This window comes from Sylvia atricapilla, chromosome 3, assembly GCF_009819655.1.
Source record: "Sylvia atricapilla isolate bSylAtr1 chromosome 3, bSylAtr1.pri, whole genome shotgun sequence".
Taxonomy (NCBI): Eukaryota; Metazoa; Chordata; class Aves; order Passeriformes; family Sylviidae; genus Sylvia; species Sylvia atricapilla.
The window spans coordinates 26,273,228-26,299,599 of NC_089142.1; the positions used below are offsets into that span (position 1 = coordinate 26,273,228).

A 26,372-nucleotide genomic window follows, 5' to 3' on the forward strand; every position below is an offset into this window, starting at 1 on the left:
GTACAGGACTTTTTGTCTTACTCTGCCCAGATCACCTGGCCTTGCTTCTATCTCTAGTATACCTCCTTTTAATGCTTGAGTTTTGTCAGAAGCATGTTATTAATCTATTCAGGATTGCTGACAGTTGATTTCCTGCTTATTAAGATGAATCATTCTTGTGTTTGGAGGAGGTGATCCCTGGAAATGAATTGGCTGTTGTAGAAAATCATGAAAACCCTGCTACTGCACAGCCACTGATCCCTGGTTTGCACATGCCCAGTCTTCCATGATGCCTCTGGACAGAAGAGAAGTGACCTATTTCAAAACAAAAGCAGTTCTGAAAAGGGCCTAGGCCAGCAGTTGGAAAGCAGAAAGGTAGGAAACAAATCCAACCCTCATGAATTATTCAGGACACAGATTCAAATGAAACAGTATTCCATAATGGCAGCTGACAGGCCAAGCCATAGAATGGCAGAGATACAGTAAAGACCAACAGAGAAAAAACAGATTCATTACTCTGAAGTGCACACTCAGTTTCACCAGACTGCTAGGCCAATTGTGTGTTTTCATAAAACTGCCTTGCTTTCATTTGTGTTCTAGTCAAACAAGACCTAGAGATCAAAGATCTATTTGTTATTCTTTGTGTGTTCATATCAATCAAGACAGGCAGAGAAGTTCTTCAGAAATTTGTTCAAGATCTCCTCAATCTAAGAAACAGAGTGGACCAGAACATCAAAAGAACTTTAGACTGTTCTGTTCAGCATTTGCCTTGAAATACAATTTTATAAAAATTTGGCAGCTACTTCACAAATTCTATAATTTCTAACCAGAAATGTATTTCTAAATGCTGAGTTCCTTAGATAATGATCAAGTTGTTTTGGACTAAAATGTTACTGTGCTCCTACTGAACCATCATTCAACTGAACCGTCATCCTCTGTTCTTTTAACTCATGTCTCTTTCAGACTCCATTTCCTCTTTCAGCATGATGCACCTTAACTTCCAAAGGTTCTTTGACAATATGTTTTCACATATGCTGAAGGTGAACTGGAAAGTCACTGGTTATTGTTTTCATAGCATGATGATGAACGTTTGCATGCAGGAACACACCATGCAGATGTGTGAGGGAACATGGCTGAGTAAGATATGGAGCTGTTAGGCAAAAGATTGACATCTTCTGTGCCTTTGGCTCAAACTGTCTATACAAAAGTTCAGATTTAGTCTTGTAGCAGTACTGATCTGATTGGTTGTAAAGGAATTCTGGCTTCAAAAAACCATACATCGTGTGTGGACAATGTAATTATATTTTATATCACTTTTCATGCAAGCCAATAAAGTATAATATCTCTCTGGTTGGCATGAAGGTGTCACATTTTCTATTTGAAATTATCATGACAAAAGATTGGTGGCTATTTCATTACAGAGAAAATAATAGTAATTTTTTATCAAGAATGAATGATAAAATGGGCAAAGAAATACTTCTTACCTAGTGCAGGTCCCACCGTTGTGACATGGATGATAATCACATATTGGAACATTGCAGTTCTCAACATTCCTTCCTTCACGAGCCTCATCTATGATGAACAACTCTTTGTGGTTAACTTGAAAATCCCTAATGCATCCTTTATAGCCATATATCTGCCCAGCACATCGATGAACCTCCTCATGAACTGGAACCTTTCCAAGGAAGATTGATCCAAAGGTGATCTGCAGAAACAAAAGAGACTCATCAGAAAAAATGTGATTTGTGATGTTATTGTAAACAATGAAAGAGTACTCAATACTTATAAAGGAAATAATCATTACTTGAAGATGGCCAAAAACTCTGATAATTTCTGAAGTGATTCTTTTTAAAAATGTTATTTGCGATTTTTAAAATAGTCCTGATAAAGAGGATGGTTTAATGTGCTTCCATATTTTCAAATATGTAAGACAACATGCATCTCATGAAACACAAATTGGAATTCCCAGCCTTAACCACAGTGAATATGGCAAGGTTTTTACATAGATGTCCTCATCCCAAATGATGGGTTGTACATTCATGGCTGAAGTTTGCTGCAGGAACACAGGAGAAGCTGTAAGGAGAAGCTGTAGACTTGAAGACATTTCCTATAAGACCTCGGACCTTACGGGACCCCAAGATAAGGGGAATACAAAAAAAAAAAAAAAAAAAAAAAAAAAAAAAAAAAATTTTAGGTTTTTTATGAATTCCAGAAAACAGAGTGCTATACTGAAGTCCAAATGGGAAAAATAAAGGAATTTTTCAAATTTTCAAAAGCTAATAACATCTTTATAAAGGTGGAAAGTAACAACCACAACTTTTTCACACAGGGTCTTACCAGATCATATTGGTGCTCATTATGGTAATTCCTCTGTTGCCTGACCTAGGATTCAAGACCTTAATCATCATCTATAAAGAATCTATGACTCATTTAACACTCTGAATTCCACTCCTCAAGCTAATTTCTGACTTTCTGGAATTCTGACATGGGACTTCATCATTCCTAAGTTAATTTGCTAAGTGCCTGCCCATTCTTAGGAATTAAAAAAAAAAAAAATCATAGTTGTATCACACAGTGGTGCATCTATTTGCTCAATACCATTAGTCCAGAAAGAGGGTGATACCTAGCCCATTCAAGTCTAGCTGGAATAAACCAATGGAATCAAAAATATATCACAGTGTATGTCAAACCTGTGAGAGGGTAATTTATAGTGAAGAGGCCCTCCACTATCACATTCAGACACCTGTAAAGAAGTAGAAATAGGAGGAAAATATCCCATTGATTTATCTGGAATTCACGCATCCATATGATTTTTGCTTTGCTGTTTCCAGTACTACTTTTGTCAGTCCTGGAGCTACATTGCTGACAATTTCAAGTGAAATTGGGCAACACAACGAATGTGAATGCTGCCAGATATTCTTCTACTTAGTGTCTTTCATTCTGAAGGGGAAAAGAAAAACACCTACTTCTTTTAGAGCATGGATAAAATTAAATCGGATTTTTCATGTCAAATGAATTCAAAGACAGTGGCTTTGCACCTGTTGAATTCATTTCAGATCATTTGACTTTATCCCTTTTCAAACAAAACTGAAACACTGCAGTGATAGACGAGATTTGTAAGTAGTGTTTGCAGACATTTTCTCTCTGCTAGTGAATCTCTTTCAAGAATTAAGCAAAGCACTGGAACACATTATAAAGTGTCTGTGATTAAGAACAGCATTTTTAATGCTCTGCTTGCAATACAGTTTCCTGTATTATTTGGCTTATTTTACAAAAGCAGTAACCTTGGGGGCAGATCTGGTGTATCACAGAACAACTTCAGTAGGCTTTGCTCAGTTTCCAGCATCACTGGATTCTGTCATAATGTATTGAATGTTCAAGCTCATGTCACTACACCTTTCTATAAAGGTCCTGTTCTGAATTTAACTGACTTAACCAGAGTGTATTTTGAGGAAGCACAAAGAAACAATTCCTGTAAGTCTTGTTCATAACTTCACAATAACTTAATAAAAGGCTGAATCAATATCTTATCAATTATATAAATTATATCAATAACTTATGCAATACTCATGTTTAAATTTTCAAATACTAATTTGAAAATATCCTTCTTCACTTTGAGCCTGAGTGGTAAAAAGGATTATCTTGAGCAATAGTGGGAAGATATTCATTAGTCCTCTTAGAGATAAGAATTTTTTTCTTTCATTGATAATGTACTTTTAAATTGAGATTATGGGAGATTAGGAGCAGATCTGGAAAGTGTTATAGTCATGAGGATTTGACATTCATACTACATTCCATGCAAGGGCAGAAATTCTGTTACAAACCAGCAGTGCATACCAGGAGATGCATATCAAGATTAGCATCTCTACAGATAACTGGTCTGTTATCAAGTGAAAAAAAGTTATAAAACAAGCTGTCAATCACAGTTCAAATTCTTGTCTAAAAATATTTTAAATGTTTCATGCAGAAATAATCTTGCAATGAGAGAATGCTTAAAAAAGACAGGCAACAAAATGAAGACAAAGAACAACTGAAAAATTCAAGACTAGGGAAAGCTGGCCTCCGGCCATTCAGAACGAGTCTTCTGATACCAGTTTTAAAATGGAGACAGATATTTTAAAAATACTATTCAGAAGCAAAGTCCTAGCAAAAATTCTTACACCAGATTAAACTACTGATGATTCAAAACTGGCCTCCACTATACATTATGGCTTGCAACTAAAAAGTAACTAGAATTACTGCTTAATAATATCTGAATTGTTTCTAATAACCCCTTGGTCTTGGGTAAATGGCACTGTTCATATACATTCTTTAACTCTCATAACATCCATGTCCTTTTTATGGACTTTTTGCAGCAGGAGTAGAAGATTCAGAGTCAAATAAAACTAATAAATTAATGGATATGTTGTGGTTGCTTAAGGTAAAAAGACCAATTAGAAAGAAACTAAGTACATATAATGATATCTGAAAAGAAATTACATTTTCTCCTTTAGAAGAAGCTAGATTATACCTATTCTCCTTCAAAAATAACTGTAGTGCATATGCTGATGAAATGTTCAAAGCAAATAGCTTATTTTTGATGTTTTGCAGACTCACCTGAGATACTTGATGTGAGAAAGAAAGTCTGTGCTGTACAGAGGGGTTTCCATCTGCAGCCACTTCAATCATGCAGTAACCTTCAGGACTGCCCACAGGCAACATGTAGCTGCAAGAAAAGAGAAGATCCCATTGCTATTTATTCTGTTGGTCACGGAGTATTCAAACCTCACACTGCAAAGTTAAGGTGAAAAGGATGTTCATACTTCCATAAAGGATGAAAATATTTGGACATCATTAATTCCAGTTTCATGGCTATTGAATTATCCAGGAGAAAAAAGATGTTTCATCTATTAATGTCCCTCTTCTGTTTGCTTTCTTACTATTTTTGACCAGTGTTTGAAGTATATACAGAGAAAAAAAAGAAAAAAAAAATCTTTAAGTGACTATTGATAGCTTTTAAGCGCTAACTATGGTTGACATACAGTCTCCCTAGTATAGAGGATTGCTGGACAAGTGACATCAGTGTTGAATGATGATAAACAGCCTGGGTTGAAATTTCCTTTTCCTGACCTACAGAGGGAACAGAAATGGAGTAAGAAATGAAAGGCTGAATACCTCTGAGCAGAAAAATTACACTGCGATGCAGTTATCACCACTTGTAAAGTGTGTTAGTGCAAACTCTGGTATTGAGCCTCAGAGATAAAGAAGAATGTAAGGTCAAGGGAATTTGTGAAGTAAATACTAGTGAATGTTCAATAAAACACAGAGAATCCTTCAGTTTCTTTCTGTGATGAGATCTGATAAAATGTTATTAATATTATGAGCAATAAAAATTTAATTAAAAAAAGAATGATTTTCAAAAACACTGGGTTTATATTTAGAAAGGAAATTTAAATAAACACTATCATAGCAAATGCAGAATGGGACAATAGTAGTTGACAGATTCTTAAAAACTGATGTCTATTTCTGTAGAAATCCTTTCCAGTTCAAATTTCATGTGCTGTAAAAAGAGAATGTGATTGGGAAGCATCTTAAGGTTTACTGACTACATGTACTCTGTGCAGGAAACTCTGCTCAGCCAAGTCACCATAATGTTGCATTTTTAATGTAATATTTCAGAAATGTTACACAACCAACTTTAAAAATGTTTCTGAAAAAAAAATCATGTATTTATATGGACTCCCAGATTTTCTATTTCTTTTAGCTGAATAAATGGTAAAGGACAGTATAGGAATTTGATACATTGTTTTTCATTGGGATAGATGAATTTTTATATTAGGTCATACACATATGAAAGAGTTAAAATATTTTAAAGCCCACTACAACCTGTACACTAATATACATTACTAATCATAGAAGTTACTTCAGCATTGGCAAGGACAAATTTACTCCTGGAGAAAACACACCAAGATGTACCATAGTCTCAAATGATACCTTTTTATATATCACCTGGTTGGTGGTATGCAGCTGCCATGGCATGATTTATTCCAGGTTATGCCTTGAGCTTTGTGGCTCTGCTCCTGTGTTTAAAATCTTGCTATTTCATCCTCCTGTCTGTAGATTCATTATGAAATTTAGAATCTCGGTTTTCACCTCTGAAGTTGCTGGGGACATTGCATTGACATAAATGGATATAGTATTGAGCCCCTAATGAATATTTATAAATTCACTGCAGTGCAATGATTTCTGAGTGAGCAGCACAAAAGCAGTGCATTTACTAACTCATCCTATAGCCAGTACATCCACATCAGTGCCCGACGCTCACATATTAATAAATCCCACCTTTCCAATGGTTATAATCACTGCTGGTTCACAGCTAAATCAGTCAATATTAATTCATTGACTTTTCACTGTACTCTGATGCATGGGGCTGAAATGTTCTAAATTATTTCCACCTTGTAAGTATGCAACACTTTTCTTATTTTTAAATCTTTCTTTAAAAGTCTGAGATATTTGAATGGCATTTTCTATTATCACCTTCTGAAATGTGGTCTAGACCCCTAGACTATTCAAGTGAGTTTGAAAAATGTTCATTTTCATTTCTAATTTTAGGTTAAAAAGAGTCATGTTGTTAAGGTATTTTGAACTGCATTATTTCTTGAAAAGTCTAAAGAAGTTAGCATAATATTTTGATTTCAAATATAGGGAGCCAGAAGCAGTGCCTGCTGTTTTGAAGACCATCTGATTTGCACAGTTTCTTTATAAATTATTAATTCAATAAACAGAAGTTTCTCCTTAAAAAACAATATATATATTGACAGATAGTTGGTGATCACCTTTTTACTTGAAATAAGGACAATTTTGGAGAAAATACTTCCATTATTGTGTTTTCCAGCCAATTCTTGAAATGTAAAATATTCTTTGAATTTGACTTATTATTCCTACTCCTATTTCAGCTGCTGGGAATCATCTTGGTAAATCAGAGTGTAGAAAAATAACTTTCTCAGATAATAGAAAATAGCTCATTTAAGATTCTCTCTTGGGGGAAATAAACTCATAGCCTTTCCCTGATGCTTTCTATTCTGAGTGGATACTGTAGTAGAGACCTAACATACTCACAGAAAAGCCTACCCTCTGCCCTTGCCTTGCCCCTGCTTATCAGAAAGATTTCTGAAGTCTGCATTTTTCTTTCTCTAAATAACCTCTTATATCACATATTACAACGGTCCAGCCCACAAAGAACAAAAGTTTAAGTGAAGTGGCAAAATTAATTAAGAAGAGTGCTCATCTAATGAAAAAGAAAAGAACAATGAGGTCTGTGTCAGTGTGACTGACCATCTTCAAGCAATTAGCCATCCATTCAGCATTGGAAACTTCCACCTCAAATGCCTGGTGTACACACATTCTCACTGTTTTGTACACATAATTTCTGTTTTTTTGATCCTTTACTAGAGGAAAAAAGTGGAAGATTAAACATAGACGCAACTAAAAGAAGCCTTAAATACTTCTTGATACTGACAAATTCTCTACCTTAGCCAGGTGTCATAAATTCATTTAGATAATAGCACAGTCGTCCCTACTGAGGCATACTTGGTAATGCATTCTACCTTTAAATAAATACGTAAGAAAAAAAGAAAAAAAGAAATCAAAAAAATGCACTTCAGTATCCATAAATAGCAGCTTGTTATACAGTGATTTTGATCATTATATCTTAAATTCACAAAGGACATGGAGGCGTTTTGCTTTTTTTTAGTATGCAGGAATGAAATCTCAAAGAGCAGAACAGATTTGTTTGATGTCAGCCAATAGATTAGTGACAGAGTCATGAGAATAAAACTACAAGCTACAAGCCTACTGTCCTGTATTCTGGAGAGCATGTTAGGAATGCAGTCCATACTACCAGTTTTCTTCAGCATTTGCTTCTTTCTCTGTAAAGATTTCCAATTAATTAATTGAATTTTTTTTCTCTGCCTCATAGGATGGAAAAAACTGTCATTCGAAATGTGAACAAAATGGATATTTTTCATGCTTACATTACCACAAAATTCGGACTGTTTGAATTTGTTGGATTACTTAAATATGCCTAGAATAGCTTTTAGAAAGAGACAGAGTAGGAAAAATTACAGTCCAAAAGACAGATTTCTCAGAAAATTATAAACATATGAAAAAATGGAAATTAAACCATAAATGCTGTCTCAGTCTTTATTATTACATTTAACACCAGAAAGTGCTACATGGACACATGCAAAATATAATCATATTAGTTTTTAAAAACAAGTATGGAAAAAAGAAGGGACTTGAATTATTTTGTCATGGAATATTTAAAAAATAAATACCATTTATGTTGCTCTATAACCTGGTTAAAGCTTTCTTATAATCTATGCTTAAATCTGTCTTAATCTTGCAATTAAATAAATGCAGTTGCATTATTTCACGCATCTCACAGAAGATTGAAATCCATTATCCGCATTAGAAAAGAGAAAATGAAACTGATGATTTATTCTCTTGACATTTTTTATTTTTCTAATTAACCTCATATTATGAGATACTGACCTCACATTAAGAACACCTGAGATGAAAGCGGCTAATCATTGACATCTTTAAATTTTGAAGTATTTTTAGTTCAGTGGTGCTTTTTCACTCGTTTAGATGCTGAAGGCATTTCAGTACATCTGCCTCAAGTCTCAGTGGCATATTCTGGCTGCATTTAAAGCCAGCATATTTTTTCCTCCAGAGACAGTGACAGGAGAGAATGCAATATGATTCCTATTGCAGGATAATTTTGTCAGGCAGCAGAATTGTGATTCATGTACATCGCACCCATAATGATATAAAAAAGATTCACAGGGAAGTAAAGAATTGGGTGTGCAAGGAGTATTTATGGGAAATGTGTATATGTGGAGGACATATGGGCAAGGTTATGCACAGTAATCTAAAGAGATCTGGAGCCATGTGAAGCCCATCCTGTTCCTGGAGATGCTAAGATATAGGCTTGATGAATTCAAATATTTATTTCCATAAATTTGAAATGAGAAGATGTTCAGCCTTCTTATTTGCTCTTGGTTTATGATTTTTTTCATAGTTGCTGTGGATTTTATACAAAGGTGAGAACAATAGTCAAAGAACTCCTCTTAAGCTAGCTAAGATTGGGGTATCTCTAAATCAAATGCTACCTGATATGATATTGCTCAAGTAAATCTTCTAGCTTAAATTATCATAGACTACTTCTCCAGCTGGAAATAAAATCACCTTTTTTCCTTTCAAGCTAGTCACCAGGTGGCACTAAAGGAGCACAGTAGAAAGCATGAATGCAAAATCCCTACTAATGTCTGTTCCAATAACTGGAAAGACTGACTTAAGCTCTAATTGATAGCATGATTGCTTCAGCTTCCAGTTATATCAAGGGAAACATAGTGAAGTATCTTAAACTGATTATGTATTTGACAATATGGATGAGAATAAGTCCAGAGACTGGAACTTCTGGAAGACTTTTAACTGCTTTCATGCATTATAACTACGTAATGTAATCATGTAAAAATGGAGCATTCATGGTTGTGTAAACATACTTAAAAATTTTAGTTTATAGCAATTATATTTTCTATATAATGCTGAAGGTGCAGTCATATTTCTAACCGATTAAGGAGAGGTATAACAAAATTAAAGTGTCATCTCAGCAGGTATAAATCACCCCAGGCATTATAAAGAGAATCTTTGTTTTCATCCAAGCTAAAAAATCGTGATAAGACTGTTTCTGAACAAAGACCTGACACTGCGAGCAAATCAGGGTTCCTGGTCTTCTAAAAAAATATTAGAAAGTATTACACCACTGTCCATTTTATAATGCCATGACTGGATGACTACATTTAGAACTACTGGCTATTTTTCTCCCTACAATCTGAAAAACACTAGCACAGCTTAACAGTTCAACATAGGAAAAAAATCCCCACAAAAAATCCCTTTACTAAAAAAGTATTGATATTAAAGACATAAAATAAAAGTGTCCTGCAAAACACTGACATAGTGTCTTCATTTATATCCTTGATTAGCCAGAGCAGTTGTCAAGGGAACACCTAACCAACTGTCAAGTAATACAGGAGATTTTTCAAGAACAGTGATTTTACTTTTGACTGAGCATATCCAATTCACAAGCATGAAAATCTGTATTGTGCCTTTCAATTTTAATAATTTCTTCATGCTTTTCCAAATTTCTTGCACCTACTACCTTTTTTCCCTTTAAAATACATTTCTAAAAATTCCATTGCTTTAAAAACCTACCTTTACTTCCCAAAAATTAACTTCAGCATACTTCTTCCATGGAAATGTTGGCATGTCTCTTTATCATCTTCTATTTCAGTAAGGTCAAATTTTGGTATTTCTTACCAACTTCAATTGCAACCCTCAGAAGTGACAATTATAAAAATGAATGCTGCATTTTATGTCTGACATTTTATTTGAAATCAATGAAACATATTTCATAACCTCCAGCAATTCAACATCAATTCTCAGGTTTTCTAGTTGCTGTAAACTGACCAAATAGTAAAAGTGTACAGAGAAGGAAAGAGAAAAGGAGACCGAGGAGAAGAGTAGATAAAAATGGAAGATAAAAACCCCAAACTACTTTGACTCCTAAAGTGTCTTTCAGGAGTCCCTTGATGGCCCTTTTAAAGGAAAAATAAAACAAACCACATACAAAAAGAGGTGTGTGAACTTTGGGAATGCATTAGGGAAAGATAAACTCCCAGCTGACCCTGAACTTGTTTGAAATTTGCTGCTTCAGCTGTAGGTACATAAATATCTGGGCCCTGATGGGACTCGTCCCAGAGTACGTGGCCTGTTGTCATCAAAGACCTCCCTTCATTATTTGTCAATGATCTTGGGAGTCTGGAGAAGTCCCAAACGACTGGAAGATGGCAAATATTGTCCCAGTTTTCAAGAAGGGAAATAAGGAAGACCTTGTTAATTACCGGCCTGTCAGTCTCATGTCATTACCTGATGAAACATGGAGAAGCTTATTCTGGGAATTATTGTAAAACATCTGAAAGACAACACCCTCACTGGGCACAGAAAACATGGGTTCATGAGGGGAAAGTTTTGCTTAGCCAACTTAATCTCTTTTTAGTATGAGGTCAGCCACCTAGTTCACCAAGAAAAGAGAGTAGATGTGGTGCATTTGGATTTTAGCAAAGTTTTCTGTACTATTTCCCAGAGTTTCCTCCCGGTGGATAAAATGTACAGAGCACAGAGAAGTCCATAATACATTGGCTGAGCACTTGGCTGGGAGAGGTATTAAATGAGGTTGCATCACGCTGGCAGCCAGTTGCCAGTGGGCTCCTCAGGGCTCGATTTTAGTCCCAATGTTCTTCAACATTTTTATAAAAGATCTGGACACAGAAATTAAATGTATATTAAAGTGAATTTGCTGATGACAGTAAACTAGGAGGAGCCGTGGACTCCTTCAGGGGCAGAGAAGCCTTACAAACAGATCTGGATAGACCAGAGAGTTGGGCAAGCACCAACCTTATGAAATTTAATAAGAGCAAGTGCCAGAGTCTTCACCCGGAATGTGTAATTGTGGTTATACATACAAACTGGGGGAGGAGAGGCTGGAACACCACTCTGTACAAGAGAAATCTGAGGATTTGAGTTCATGGCAAGTTGAATACACGCCACCAGTGTACCCTGGCAGCAAAAGGGCACAACTTGGGGTGCTTTAGGCACAGCATCATGAGCCAGCTGAAGGAAGTGATTGTCTCACTCTACACTGTAGTGGAGCAGACCCATCTCAAGTACTGCATGCTGTTTTGGAGGTCTCAGCAAAAGGACATAAAGCTAAAGTGTGCTCAAAGGAGACTGACTAAGATGGTGAAAGGCCTCGACAGAAAGACTTAAAAGGAGTGTCTGAGGTCACTTGGTTTGTTCATTTCAGAGAACAAAAAGCTGAGGAGTGACCTCATTCTCAAGGGGAACAGTGTTAGGAGAGCTGATCTCTCTCTTGTGGCCAGCAATAGGACATAAGGAAATGAAATGAGCTGAGCTGCATCAAGGAAAGTACAGATTGAACAGTAGGAAAAATTACTTCACTGAGATGGTGGTCAGTCACTGGAACAGGTTCCCCAGAAAAATAGTCATGGCACCAGTGTTCAAGGAGTATCCAGATATTACTCTTCAGGGTGTGGTTTAATTTTAAGTAGTTTTGTAAGGAGCAGGAAGCTAGAGGCAATAATCCTATGGGGGTGTGGTGGTCCCTGGACCATCCACAGAGGATGATTCATTCCCTTGGAGAGTGTGCAGCCCCTAGACTGCATCAATTAGCAGTGACTTCCCTCTGGGAAGTCCCCTTGAGAGATTTCCTTGTAGCTCAGAGTGAGCAAAAATGCTCCAACCCACAAGCTTTGCTGTTCTATGTTAATGTTTTGTACCCTATTGGTAATTTTCCTTGTTCTTTTTATCCCTTCTGATTGGTTTCTTTTTGGATCCTTTCTCTGACTGGTCCCTTTCCCAACTCCTTTCCCTGTTGGCCAAGCTGTGAAACCCAGCCCCTGGCTACCCTATATAATCCTTCTCCCCTTGGGCTATATGAATCTTTCCCCTTTGGACTTAGTGGAATAAAGGTGCTCTCTTGGAGATCTGGAAGGCCTGTCTCACTGCTTTTACTCCTGCATCACCAGGGGTGGCAAACGCTGCTCAGACAGCCTCTCAAATTGCTAATCACTCTGCACTTGAGAGTGCTGGTGTTCAGCCAGCCTCAGTAACAGAGCTGGTCACTCTGCACCTGAGAACACATGTGCCCCCATCAAACCGGGTGTCTTTTTAAAGACACTTCTCACGAGGAAGGTCATGGCACCTTCACCACTGGAGCAGACCACGACAGGAGGGCCCTTCCAATTTGAGAAAGTCAAACAATATCTTTTTATCATAGAATCATAGATTAAATAGTGTTGGAAATTACCTTAAAGATCATTTAAATCCAACCTCATCTGCCATGACCCTTCCAGTTGACCAGGTTGCTCAAAACCCCATTCAACCTGGCCTTGAACACTTCTACAGATAGGACATCCATTAATTGTCGGGGCATCCTCTTCCAATGCCTCACCACTCACATAGTGAAAAATTTTTACCTTGTATCTACCTGCCCTCTTTCAGTTTGAAGCCATTCCCCCTTGTTCTGTCACTACATGTGTTTATAAAAAAGACCTTCTTTTCTCTTTTTGCTATGGAGGTACTAGTAAAATTGAAGAAAATAAGGAAAGCAAATACCCTTTACCTTGCCAAATACTATATATTTTGCACAGAAGATGCAATTTCTTTTTTTAATGTTGGAATGCAGTTTTTTTTCACACATTATACAGAATCTAAAAAACCACCAAAACCCAACATTTTTGTATTAGTAGCTAAAAATGGTAATACCTACATTAGGTGAAACAGATACTGTTTATTATTTTTAGGTTCTATTTAGCTTGGTTTATGCTTCATTTACTCCAGCTCTGCTAGTCCAATAGTCAAGTTTATGATCCTTTAGTAGACTGGCTAATGGAACTGTTTCTAATGCATATATTGCCAAGCATACTACAGGCAGTATACACCCAAGGATCATTTATTTCAATGGAATGCTTTTCCTCAACATATATATTTTATGAATCATGACTTTAAAGACATGTGTTCCCAGACTGAATCTTTAAAGGAAAGTATGAATTCTGCTTTTAATTATGTCTTTGAAATTCCATTGACTTTGTAGGGAATTCACTGGTGTAAACACAATATATTACTGTGCTGTGACAATCAACCAGTAGACTGTGACATCTCCGTTTCACACATGCAAGAATAGGAATAACACAAAGATACTGGAATAATTAGTGCTAACACTTTAACAGAGTTTTGAAGTCACAACAAAACGGAATTTTTATCATAATCATTGTCATAGTCATTATTGTTGTTCATGATCATGACAGTGTTGGAAGAATAGATTGTTACAAAATTCATCCTTGAAGTACACAACAAGTCCTACAAAAACCTTATGAGTTTCAGGACAACAAGTTTGTACGTAGAAGAATACAGAATATGTATTGTTCTTGTTTTTACGTCTGTTGGATCATAAGATTTCATAGCATATTTTGTCATCTTTTTTGTCTGTTAGATGAATTCACTGACATTCCACTGCTAATAAGTACCTTGTATTTCTAAACCCAGTAATCCACTTTCATGGCCACATACAGTTGCTTTCTCCTGTTTCTGGCTGCATTGTCTCAGGTTCATGTACCAACTGGGTATTTGCTGCACCTGAACAAGGCTGTTTAATTTTCATTATGGCTACCTTTGCCTTCTCTTTGGGTCTACATTATTTCAAAGAGAAAGGCTTCTACTCTTCTATTCTTTGGCACTCCAGAAATGAACACTCCTTAGGAAAGGTGTTTGTGGTCTTTTGCATAGCTCATTCTTAGCCTGTCATGTGGCTTGTCTAATTCATTGATTTTTAATACAGATGTAATTGCATTCAAGCAATTTTATTAAAAATTATATAATATCAGAAAAGAAAGTTGGCCTTCCTCTTTCAGTAAAAAGCCTCCAGCTAAAGCTGATGCAACAACTCATGCAAAATATGTATAACATGAAAATTGAACTATAATCTTCACTGAAAGAATATGCTGGTGTGAAAAGAGTAAAACCCTTTTTATGAAGGGTCATTAGATAACAAGTTTTGGCCAGTTCTTCCCTTAAATGGAGAAGAAATAATTTCAGCAAACAAAATGGCAATGCTGACCTATTACCTCAAAAGTCATTTATATGCCTTTTTCTCTGAGAAATGGGAAAAAATTGTCTAGGGATAATAGCTGATACTAGGGGATTAATTTAGAAAAAGCCAAAATAATCAAGTGCAATGATGCAATATTACACTGATGAAGACTTGAACAAGTTGGAAGACTTCTGCTAGACAATATATAAAATTTGATTGCATGGAGCATATGAATGCTAACTTCAAAAGACTACCCTAAAAAGTACCGACTCAGAGGTCCTTTAGTCTCAAGTGAAACATGACTCTCTGACCACTGTCAAGCATTTCCTTCTCTATAACTACAAGATCCCTTGAGGTAGAATGACTTTGAACGTACTGAAAAGGAGTCTTGGATCATGTTGATGTTTAAGAAAACATTAATATCAGTAGAAGCAGAGTATAACTCCTTATAAGAAATATTCAATATTACCTCCTAGTGAGCAAATTAACACTATTGTAAGCCTTGCAAAACATGAAAAGAGTAAAACTTCAAATTTCAAAACTTATCTACATTGTTGCTGCATTGCCTCAGGTTCATCCTCATTGTGCCTCATTGCCACATTGTTGCTTTGGTATCACATCTTAAAGCTATTTTTATGCCATTTATCTACCTACCAGGTAACTGAATCTCCTGCATATGAACAGATTGTGACAATAAAAAGAAACAAGAGATCAGTTTATGTACATATAGAAGCAATGGTCTCATGTGAAGTAGTTATGAGACACAAAGTTTGAAGGAAATATACATATACACATATTTCTGACAATGACCAGTGTTTAAAATTTTTTCTTATGCGTACACAATTTATTTATGCATAAGTTGTACTTTTTAGAATGGTTGAACCAGAACAAAGAGAAGAATAAAGGAAAATAACACATCCAAACCACCATATTTTGAGGGGGATAATTTCCCCTCAAGACATTAAGAAAAAAGGCAAAATCAAACAAATGCTGAGGGTTCAATTATCTTAACACCTCACCAAAAAAAAAAAAAATGCCACAAAAGACCATTGAAAAAGTGCTCGAAGAGAGACATAATAGGCAGTCTTCATATTATGTCTCCCCTTCCATCACTCCCAGCAGCAGAGGGACTCTTCTGGAGCTAGCAACAGCAGCTTGGTATTGCACTAGAGCATAGGAATTAATTATTATGTTTAACCATCTTCAGATACAGCCTTCCGTTTATTGTCTTACATAAGTCTGATCCTATGAATAAAAATTAGGAAGCCATTTGACATGTGAATAAAGCTCTGTCAATGAAGGGCTGTACAGATAATTGCAATCCTACAATGATCTCCTGTTGCAGATCTTTTCTTACTTATTACAGACACAAGAAATACAATGATCAGTAACATATATTACTTCTACCAGGCAGCTCTAATTAATTTTCTTTTGCTTACTCTGATGGTCTAAAGTGAACTGTTACCTCCCCTCAACACAGGAAAACTAGGAGAAAAATAGGTTAAGCAATGTGGTTAATGAGAAAGTGACTCTTTAAATTGAACACCAAGAGAAGGAACAATTTATATACTAGTACAGAAATCCTGGGTAGACTGGAGAATAAAGACCTTCTATTGCCAACTACTGCAAACCCTGAGGTTGTGGCTGGCATATTTGTTAATACTCAAGACCAAGAGACATCCTACTTTATTTCAGTTTTATACATATAAGTATCAATTTAAAAAAAAAGTATTTTACTTTCAGACTCTTTAAGGCTCATGTCTTCTAATCCTTTTTATTCTTAAGCCTTTGGACCTTGGAGCTACTGTCACATTTCTCTAATTATGACTTAGGCAAACTTTACGTGCCAGCTTCTCATAGTGGTATTCAAACAGCCTGTTGATCCCTTCTGGTGACATTTTCAGAAGCATCCCAGAAGGAAAAAAGAAGTAGGCAGACAATTAATCTCTTATAATTCAGCAACAACTGCTGAAACAACTATATCCTCTACTCCACTCTTCTATAATGGTCTATGAATGCTTAATTCAGTTGAATTACATTAAGAGCAACTGAAAATATGGCAAGACAATGTGAGTCAGGGCATACATAGCTAAAGTTAGCTTCTTAAAACAGGATATTTAATTCTCCACTGTACTGCTTAAGAATTGAAGATACAAATATGTTATTGACAAAGGAAAGTTTTCTATTTATGACAAGAATTATCACTTACATATTATTTGTGTTAACCTTTACTTATGCGGTCACAAACAAAGGGCCATGGAGAACTGCAGAGAAGGGTAATGCACCATTTGTAACCCAGATAAAACTATAAATGAATAACTGATCTTTCTTATTAAGCCGTAACACCAGTCAAGAGAGTTATTTCTGCACTTCCAATCCTCACCAACCTTGTGTCTCTTCTTTTGACATCATCAGCAAGGAAGAAGGTAGGAGCTTGTCATCATAATCTCTTCAGGCCCTCTTAAGTACAGGTAAGAATAACAGATTTTTGGAGAAATGAGAGGCATCATTGCCAAAGGTGCTGGGCACATTACAAATTTACTTTCACAAAGCATCAACAACCCATCCAAAGTCAATAATACAAGGCAGAAACATTAAGTAACACTCCCACTTATCAGACTTAAGATTTATTGATTTGTGAAGCCTAATAGCCACACAATGTAACCAGTTCGTTGCATTTAAAAAGAAAAGGTTTTTGACAGATACTTATTGCTTCGAACACACAAAGGAACAGAACAGAGCAGATTTCTGATTTCAGAATACATGCATAAATACAGAATTGCACAATTCTGAAGCTTACTGTTGTCATCTAAACTGATTAAAGTTCTCTATTCCTCTTTATCTGGACCAGACTCATTAAATGTTTTGTTGCAGTCTGCTTTTGATAACACATGTACTGTGTTTTCCTCCATCAAAATGAATGTACGAGCATTAGAACTTCTCTGTCAAAGAAATTAAGGTTCTCATAATAATTCCACACGTGTTTTGCACTTGAACCTATCTAAATCAAAGCATCCAACATGAACAGCTAAGAACATTTTGTTAAGCTATAGCCAACTATTTTTAAAGAAAAAAGATGCCGCTTTATGGTGGTATGTTTATACACATTTTAGCTGCAATCTTAAACATACATGAAGGTACAGGATTATGATGTTTATTGCTTATTTGAATATCAAAAGGAAAAATATAGATTATAATGCTATTTGGATGGGCTTCAGCAGAAACTACTTAAATAGCCAGATGTATATTTCCCAGTGTATTACAAATGTCTCTCCTATTTTTTGTTCACTTTGTTTAGGGATATATTTGAGCTAAAATGTATTATTTGGAAAATAAATACTGCACAAGATTAATGAATATTAACTGAAAAAAAATCAAGGCAAATATAATACATTTAGTTTGTATGCATAAATGCGTATTCACAGGGTACCTTTTAGGAAGATTTTTTTTTTTTTTTAAACAAGATAGATTACTTTCATCAGATGGTAGAAACAAAAAGTATGAGGTATTCAAAGAAAGAAAAACATTCTTATATGATGTGAAATATGTCGCATTTCTTCATGGATAGTCAAAATCTTACATAGGCCTTTTAACAAGGCTAAATTTTATGAATGCAAGTCATTAAGGAAATTGTGGAACTGTAAACAATCTACAATGACTGTTGATGTGTGTGTATAATCAGGTTTTGCTTACTGATGAGGCTCTTATTTCTCGATTTTGATGTCCAATTTGCCACTTATATATTATAAATGCAACTACACACATATTGTGTTTGGAAATAGTAGAAATTATTTCACTACAAAACTGCCCTGTGATTAACTGTTTCATTTCAGAGAAATGCTTGGTGTTATTAACCATGTAGATACTTTAGGTCAAGATTCGAGCATGGAAAATGTATAACGTTATCAGAATTAAGATTTCTAACTGACAAAAATTACCTTCAGATTAAGCTGCCTCTAATTAGCAACAAATTAAATCACTCAAAACTGGGGTTTACCAATTACCAGTTTTATTCTCTTCTTTACAGTGTAAGCCCTAAGGAAAGGCATTTTAAATCAGTATTTGCAGAGTGGGGAACCCATTTGCAGACTGGGAAAGTTAATGTTCAGTATCCTGAAAGGTAGGGAACTCCATAGTGAGTGATCCAGACCTGTCTTATACACTGTCCTGCTCCCTACCAGCTTATACTTAATGTTGCAACTCAGCATCTGAGAGCAGCTGGCAGCCTCTGCGGTCAACAGTACAAACAAATTGCTGAAGTGGCCTAAATGAGCATGAAGAATGGACAGTTTTTAGGTACTCTATCATCTAAGTGTCTTAATAGGGTGTTATGAGCCAACACTCCTCTATTATGGCCCACCATAAAGCCAAAGTATATACAGATTTTTACAATTCATATGGAATCACTGAATGAGCTGGGTTAGAAGGGGCCACTGGAGGTCACCTGTTCCAACCTCCCTGCTGAAGCAGGGTCTCCTAGAGCACATTTCTTGTGTTTGCATCTGAAGAGCTTTTGAGTATCTCCATAGAAGGAGAAAATGTCCAGTCTCCCTAGGCACTCTGTTCCAGTGCTCAGTGACCCTCACAGCAGAGCAGCTCTTCCCCATGCCAGGTGGAACTTCCTGTGTCCCAGGTCCTGGCCATTGTCCCTTGGATGTCTTCTGTATGTTTGTATTCATGACTATAGCCAGTCCCTTTGCAGCATTCCCTTATCAAAGGTTATTTTTCAGGGATTGTTTGTTTGGGGTTTTTTTCAGTGCAATAGATAAAAGAATATCAGATGCTAGAAAAATGGCTGGTAACAGGATCACATCATGGATGTCTTTCAGTTCAGAGGATTCAATACTGACCTGTAGTTGAGTTCCATCAAATAGGTTGTAAAACAAGAAGTCCTGCTTTAGAATGAAAAAAAAATCAAAAGAATTGTCTTTCATTTCATGTCACTCTTTCAAGCTTCAAACACCAAAATACCAAGAACAAACCAAGCTTATTAAAAATGATCAAACTAAATACGTCAACATATCCCAGCCCATATATCAGATACTAGCAAGGTTTGGAGAAGAAAGCTGTCCTTCAAGTTTAAATAGAAAAGGAAAAATGGAATAATTTCAGATAATTGTGTAAAGCAAAAACACAAGTTGTATGGTCAGAAGAGCATTCTTAGGTGTATACTTCAGACATGCCTCTGAGGCAAACCCGAGGAGGTCATGCTGGAAGATTCTTTTCCTTTGAAGGACCCAGTGAAAATGTCCTTATTTCCCTGGCTCATGCTGAGCATGAGGGATTCCACAGGTAACTGGCTGCCAAATAGACAATGCAATGCTGACCAAAAAAATTTTCTACCCACTTAGCTGATCTGGGTATAAGGGTATAAGGAGACACGTGAAAGGAATGTTCTATCTGAAGGGCAGTGTATTTCAGGAAAGAGCTTTACCTATCTAATATAAATCAGTTTTAGAAATTATTTTAGTCTTTATCTATGCACCTCAGTACTTTGTGATTAATAATGAATTTTATAATAAAAAGATCTCTGTAAATCTTGTATCACAAGGAAAAAGCTGAAGGAGATGAACAGACATGCCCAAGACGTTGTCTGAAGAATGCCAAATACATCAGGTAATGAGTGCAAGTTCTGTGATTGTCATGCTTTTATTGATCTTATGTGAATTTACTAGGAATTAGGATGAATTAATCTAAACAGAAATTGCTTTTAAAGAACATACCCATTGCACTTATTAAATTGCAGCAGTCAAATATTTGGCTGTTTTCAGTCAATATTAAGTGCTTTGCTTAATGATGAACTCAGAAAACTTTGCCTGCTATGCATCTGCCTCTCAATTTGTGTGCCAGAGGAAGAGAGCTGTCAGGAAGATAGGATGAGCAGGATTGGGTCAGCTAATTCTACCACTGTTTTCATTAAACAACTGTTGCACTGTTTTTCAAATTAAAAACAAACACACAAAACCCCCAACCCTCCCCCACCCAAACCAAAGAAGCAATCAAACAAAAAAAAAACAATAAGAATAGGCTACTGTTTGGTCAGGAAGGAAAAAAAATACCACACACCTGTGCCTGACATATAAAGGGCAGGACACCTGCTGATGATTTAACTGTGATATGTACTGCACACAATTAGACAGACAGAATAAATTGTGTGGGAAACCACCTAAGGAAAATCTAATTCACAAGTATTTATTTTTTTCTTTTCCCTGTCTTCCTTTTATGATTTTTTCTTATTCAGGAAGGGTCAAGGGAGCAAAGGAAGTTCTCTGTTTGTCTTCATTGTCACTGCTGAATATTTATGCAAGTTTGGACAAGTAGGGAAGAAACAGCCTTATTTGGCTTCAATTAGATGTAAACTCTACACTGACATAAAAAGAGAGTATGATTATTTCTAGAGGGAAAAATGAAAAGGAAAGAGGAAAAAGATTATTAAGCAAAGTTTTTAATCCTCATCTTTGATCAGTTGAACATTTTGGAATCTGCTATCAGATAATGATTTAAGGCACATTATTTTTATAGGAGAAGTTCTTTGGAGCTCATAGAAAACCATCCTCAGATATCTGGGATTAAAATGAGCAGGGATATTATCACATACATGTAAAATATTTCAATTCAGTATGCAGTTTGGAAGAAAAGAAAATCTTAATTTTTGTTTGCTTTTTGTTTAAAGACATGCAATGAGATTTTAAAAGTACAGAATATGTACACAAAGTTTTCCCAGTTATTAGGCAATGTAATAATTTATTTCATGATCTGAAGATGCAGCAATACTATGCTGTGAAAGCTGCAGGTCACAAAATGTTAGTTCATGTTTAGTTCAAGAACTTGTGTAAGGTGAGATGAGATATATAGCTTCTTGCAGCTCATCTTGAATATAAACTGAACAATTCTGTGATGCTTCATTTCCTACTCAATGTAGCTGTAAATGTTTTGGCCCTTTGGTTGTCTGTAGTCAGTACTCAACCCTTTGTGTACTTAACTGTCTTCCTGCTCATAACTGAGAAAAATGGCAGCAGATTTTGAAGAGTTTAAAAAGAACTAGTACAAAAGGAAAAAACTCACAAAATATCATAGTGAGAATTCTAAGTGAGAGCAAAATGACGTATTCAGCATTCATCAATCACTACTACAATACTGCATGACCAAGGAGATAAAAGCTACCAAAAAATTTCTCACAACCTTGCTACCAGCCTTGTAGAAAACATGATCAGCTATAATAAAAATTTTGTGGACAAATCACTTAATTACTTTAAATCACAACCCAATGATATGAAGTGAACTAATTCTGACAGTGTTGGATACATTTAATAATTTTCATCTTCTACACATTAATTCTTCAGAGTAAGAATGAGAGGACTTTCCAAGATCTAGGCCACTTTTTGGGTCCAACTTCCATACTTGCTTGAGTGGTAAAATATTTCATATATAATCAACTGTGAATAAGGGACAGTTTTAGTCAATATGAAACTGCTGCTACCAAAAAAGAATGGTGTCCAATTGAAGAAACAGTTTAGGGAGTATAACTAGTGATCTGACTTGAGTAAAAGCAAAATTACCAAATGCCTCAAGAGATAATTTTTTAGTCAGATCAGCAGAATTTCTACAGCAGTTCATAACTAATCAAGACAAATTAATCACCCTTCTGTTTAATTGCTTAGTAGGACTGATTTCCTGAACAAAGAGGGCTTTATAAAAGAGATATTAATTCCAAAAGCTGTAAGATGCTAACCAGTGTAAAACTCACAAGGAAATAAAACATCCAGATATATACTGTCTGAAAATACACTGTGTGAAATGTAATATATGCAATAATAGAGGTCCATTTGCTATTCAACATGAATGAATGTTCTTGTATGAAAGGTTTGAATACCTAAATTCCATAGGATTACTTTTTAGCATCCTGAGACTATTTGCAATTTTTATTTGAGACGAAAATGGTCATGGTAACAGCATATCTTTATTATTAAATAGTGAATTTCACAATTAATAAATATAGGGGGGGGGTTTGTTCTGGATAAAACAGAAAAGAAAGAAACAAACCCCCACAAAATAAACCCAAAAAACTTTCTGGCTCAAATTTGAAGGTTAAAGTGTTTAAAAGGAAACACTTTAAATTATATGGGCTTTAGAAAGCATTCATAGCCCTTGGAGTGGAGACCGAGCACTTAGCAAGACCATCAATACCACATCACCCTCCGTGCATCACCAAACTGAAAAACATGGATATACCTTTGACATAGGCTACTGCTGAGATTATTGCCTGCATCAAGCAATCAGAAAACTCCACTCATGTGTTACCTTGAGCCTTTTTTTTCCTCTCATATTCCCACCTTAAATTTCCAGTAAAACTTCTTGTGTGCCTGTTTCTCCACATAAGAATTGAAGAAATGTCATTTAAAAATCAGTAAGATAAAAGTGCCATATTCACTACCTCCACGAAATATATTAAGAAATCTTGGAAGATTACTGATTGAAATAAATCCATCAAAACAAAGCAATGTGTTCTTTATTTCTGTTGAAAGTGCAGGAAAACCTTAGTCTTAATAATCAATGACCTCCTCTTTTCCTGGTTGAGGACGAGTACTCTTCAGCCAAGGAAAGAAATGGTCAGAACATACCTTGGCTTCTGTCAGGCACAGACTGGTGTTTAGTTTTGTGTTTTTCACAACATTTGCTGTTAAGCAAAACTTATACCTGCCCCAGAAGGCAGGCAAGCATAATCCTGTTATTTTCCAGATGGATGAACAAAAGAGGTTGCAGAAGATTGTTTCTGACAGTGTTGGGAACAAAACCCAGGGGCCAAACCACATGTCAGATTTACATAAAAGGTATTCAAATCAAGAGAAAATGTATTTTCTGAAGGTGTTTTGAACGGCTGCTGAGTAATTTAGTAGCAACACAGCATGCTATGCTGTAGCTCTCACATTCTCATCTTTCATTACCATTGGTCTGCTAGGTGATGGCAGCTCTGACAAGACAATGTGAACCGTAGGGGGGATGAAATAATTTCTGTGACAACGAATAGATCCCTAGTTCCTGGTGTTCTCACTAAAACCCCTTAGTGCAGTAGGAAGTCACATCCACTGTCACTGCAAACAGCAGAGCAATACTGCAAATTGCATTGAAACTGCAGAAAACCCATGGAGACATGTATCCCAAGGCACAGATGTGAATTGTTGCCATAAAAACACCAGTTCCCCACGTAGGGAAATGTACAGCAAACATGTGATACTGCACTTGAGCAAAGCCTCCAGAAAGGGCAGTCTGCAACTGGAAGAATAATTTTTTTAATGTACTCCAAACCTCCAACAGTTACATGTCTATTTAATGCTGTGCATTCTGAAGTGTGAGCTCAAAAGCAGATTTGGCATTATATAATGTTTTGCTATTTTACAGCAAAGCACAGGGTTTCCATAGACAGAGAGAACCTGTTTACAAACTGTTGAAACAGTTATTTTATCTGGAAATACTCTCTAATGCAGCAGAGAGTATTTTCATACCTCTGGAAGGGCCACAGCACGAGCAGTGTGAGACAATAATTACTTTTCCCTGGTCACTGCATGTTAACACTTACCATGTGACTACAAGAATTCTCCAACATACTCATATTTACATGGTGTTGAACAACAGAAATACAGTCTTATCCAACATGAGACAGCACTACTTATAATTTAAATAAATGTAGGAGGTCACATAATCTGTTACAAAATTTTGCTCACACAACTGCACATGGAAGGAATGCAGGGAAATCATGCTCAGTATCATTTCCCTGTTCCTTTTGCTGTGGGTTGACCTCAATCAGCTGCCAGCTTCTCACCCAGCTGCTCTCTTTCCCCTCCCTCTCAACATGACAGTAAGTGTGGGGAAGCACGATGACAAAAATCCTGGCCAAGATAAAGACAGGGAGACCACTTACCAATTATCATCACAGGACTGAGATGGGGAAAATTTATTTAATTTACTGGCAATTCAATAGATTTGGATGGTAAGAAAAAAAGAGAAAAATTAACCCTCTGATCTCTAATCATCTTTTTTCCAGGCTCAACTTTGCTCCATTCCCGACTTCTGTATCTCTCACACACAAACAGTGCAGGGGGAGGATGAAGAATATGGCTCAGTCTATAAGAGCTCCTCTCTGCTGCTCCTTGCCCCTTCAACCAGTGTGGGATCTCTGTGGATCACATTTCTTTCATGAAATACCTACTGCCTATGCCTGGGCATTCCTACACTCTGTACATCTCCTTTCTCTAACCTTTGTAGCTCTTTGATAAAATATTGGGTAATCAAGTAATGGTCACAAAACGACAAAGCATCTTTAGATTAGGCTGCTTACAGATGTAACAGCAGCATCACTAACTCCACAGAAAATAGATCAACAGAGCTAAAGAGCTCAGGACAGAAGGCAAGTGGTACACAATGGTGAGCAAGCAGAGAACAGTTTCCCAGGCACTTCACAGTCTAAGAAAAAGCCAGGTTAATGAGTGCTTCAAAGAACAAGATAATGATAGTGACAATAAAAGTGGTGGAGAGATAAATAAATAACTTCTCCCACCTGAATCAATTATATCAAAATATAAATTTCTCACAGAATCGATGTACCTCAGTTATGGGAAGTGAAATACCTTCCCTCCTATGATGTGTTCCACAAATGAGTTTCTTGCAGACTCTCAGAAAGATGCAGTAGATGTTTCTCTCTCTCTCACAAAAATGAAGTTGACATCTCTCTATTCTCCTCTCTCTCTCCTTCACGATTATCAAGGACGACTATTTAATAAATGTATGTGTGAATTTTACTGAATATTCTCTTTAATCAAGTAGCTCAATTTGCAGCACCAAATTTTCTTACTGCTGATATGCAGAACTAGACTTAAACAGGCAAGCCTTTAAACAGTTGTCTGATGTCTTGTTTTGTTCTTTTTTCTCTGCATATGTGAAAACTATATATTACACATCTGCCTGAAATTTATTTAGAAAACAAGAATTTAGAAAAATTGAGATCATAACAGTTAAAATGAAATAATAGCCATCTCTGGTTCTTCTTTCCTTCAGCCCCCAAGAGAAAGATTATTCAGTGAGCTGTATGAAAAAAAGATCCTCAGTACACCTGAGGTCCTGTGAAAATTTCTGGTCACAGAGATGGACAGAGTATAGCCCATAATACAGATTATGCACCAGAAGCTGAATGTCACATTTTTAAAGTTCTTTCCCTCAGAACATTTAGTCTTTTGAACATTTTCATAGATATGTAAATACTACGCCCACTGACATGAAGGAAAAAAGGAGTTGTGCAAATTAACAAGCTAAATTTAACCAAACATTTTGAAAGCATGTTGAAAATTTGCTGGTGAACTAGGAATTGGTCACCTAGACCAAGAAGAACTGCGCTCTTCTCAGCAAACAGGAGAAAATTCAGCTTAATCTCACAGCAGTCTGGACTCCAAACCTCTGCTGCCTGTTTTGTTTTTTGTGGAGCCCTGCCTTCTGACTCCTCTGTGGTTGTTGGTGCTCATGAGAAGAATCAAAGAGAGTCAAACTCTCTTGCTGAGAGATAGACACATTTTCTTGCCCTTCCCTCTGCCACTGCTTTTCTGGACATTCATACAAAGGCTGTCTGACTATTTTTTTTTTTTTTTTTTTTCCACTGATTTTCAATACCTACAGAGCAAATAGCACTTCCTAT

The 26,372-nt window shown here is 36.2% G+C and overlaps 1 protein-coding gene across 1 annotated transcript in view; it reads right to left on the bottom strand.

The window, feature by feature from the left end:
* Positions 1–26,372, bottom strand: part of EYS (eyes shut homolog) — a 718,715-nt gene that overhangs the window by 103,347 nt on the left and 588,996 nt on the right. Inside the window, exons 39-40 of the mRNA XM_066314978.1 lie at positions 4,576–4,684; positions 1,464–1,684 (exon numbers count right to left, since the gene is read on the bottom strand). Coding sequence (XP_066171075.1) covers positions 1,464–1,684; positions 4,576–4,684 — 330 coding nt within the window. The remainder of the gene's footprint in view (positions 1–1,463; positions 1,685–4,575; positions 4,685–26,372) is intronic.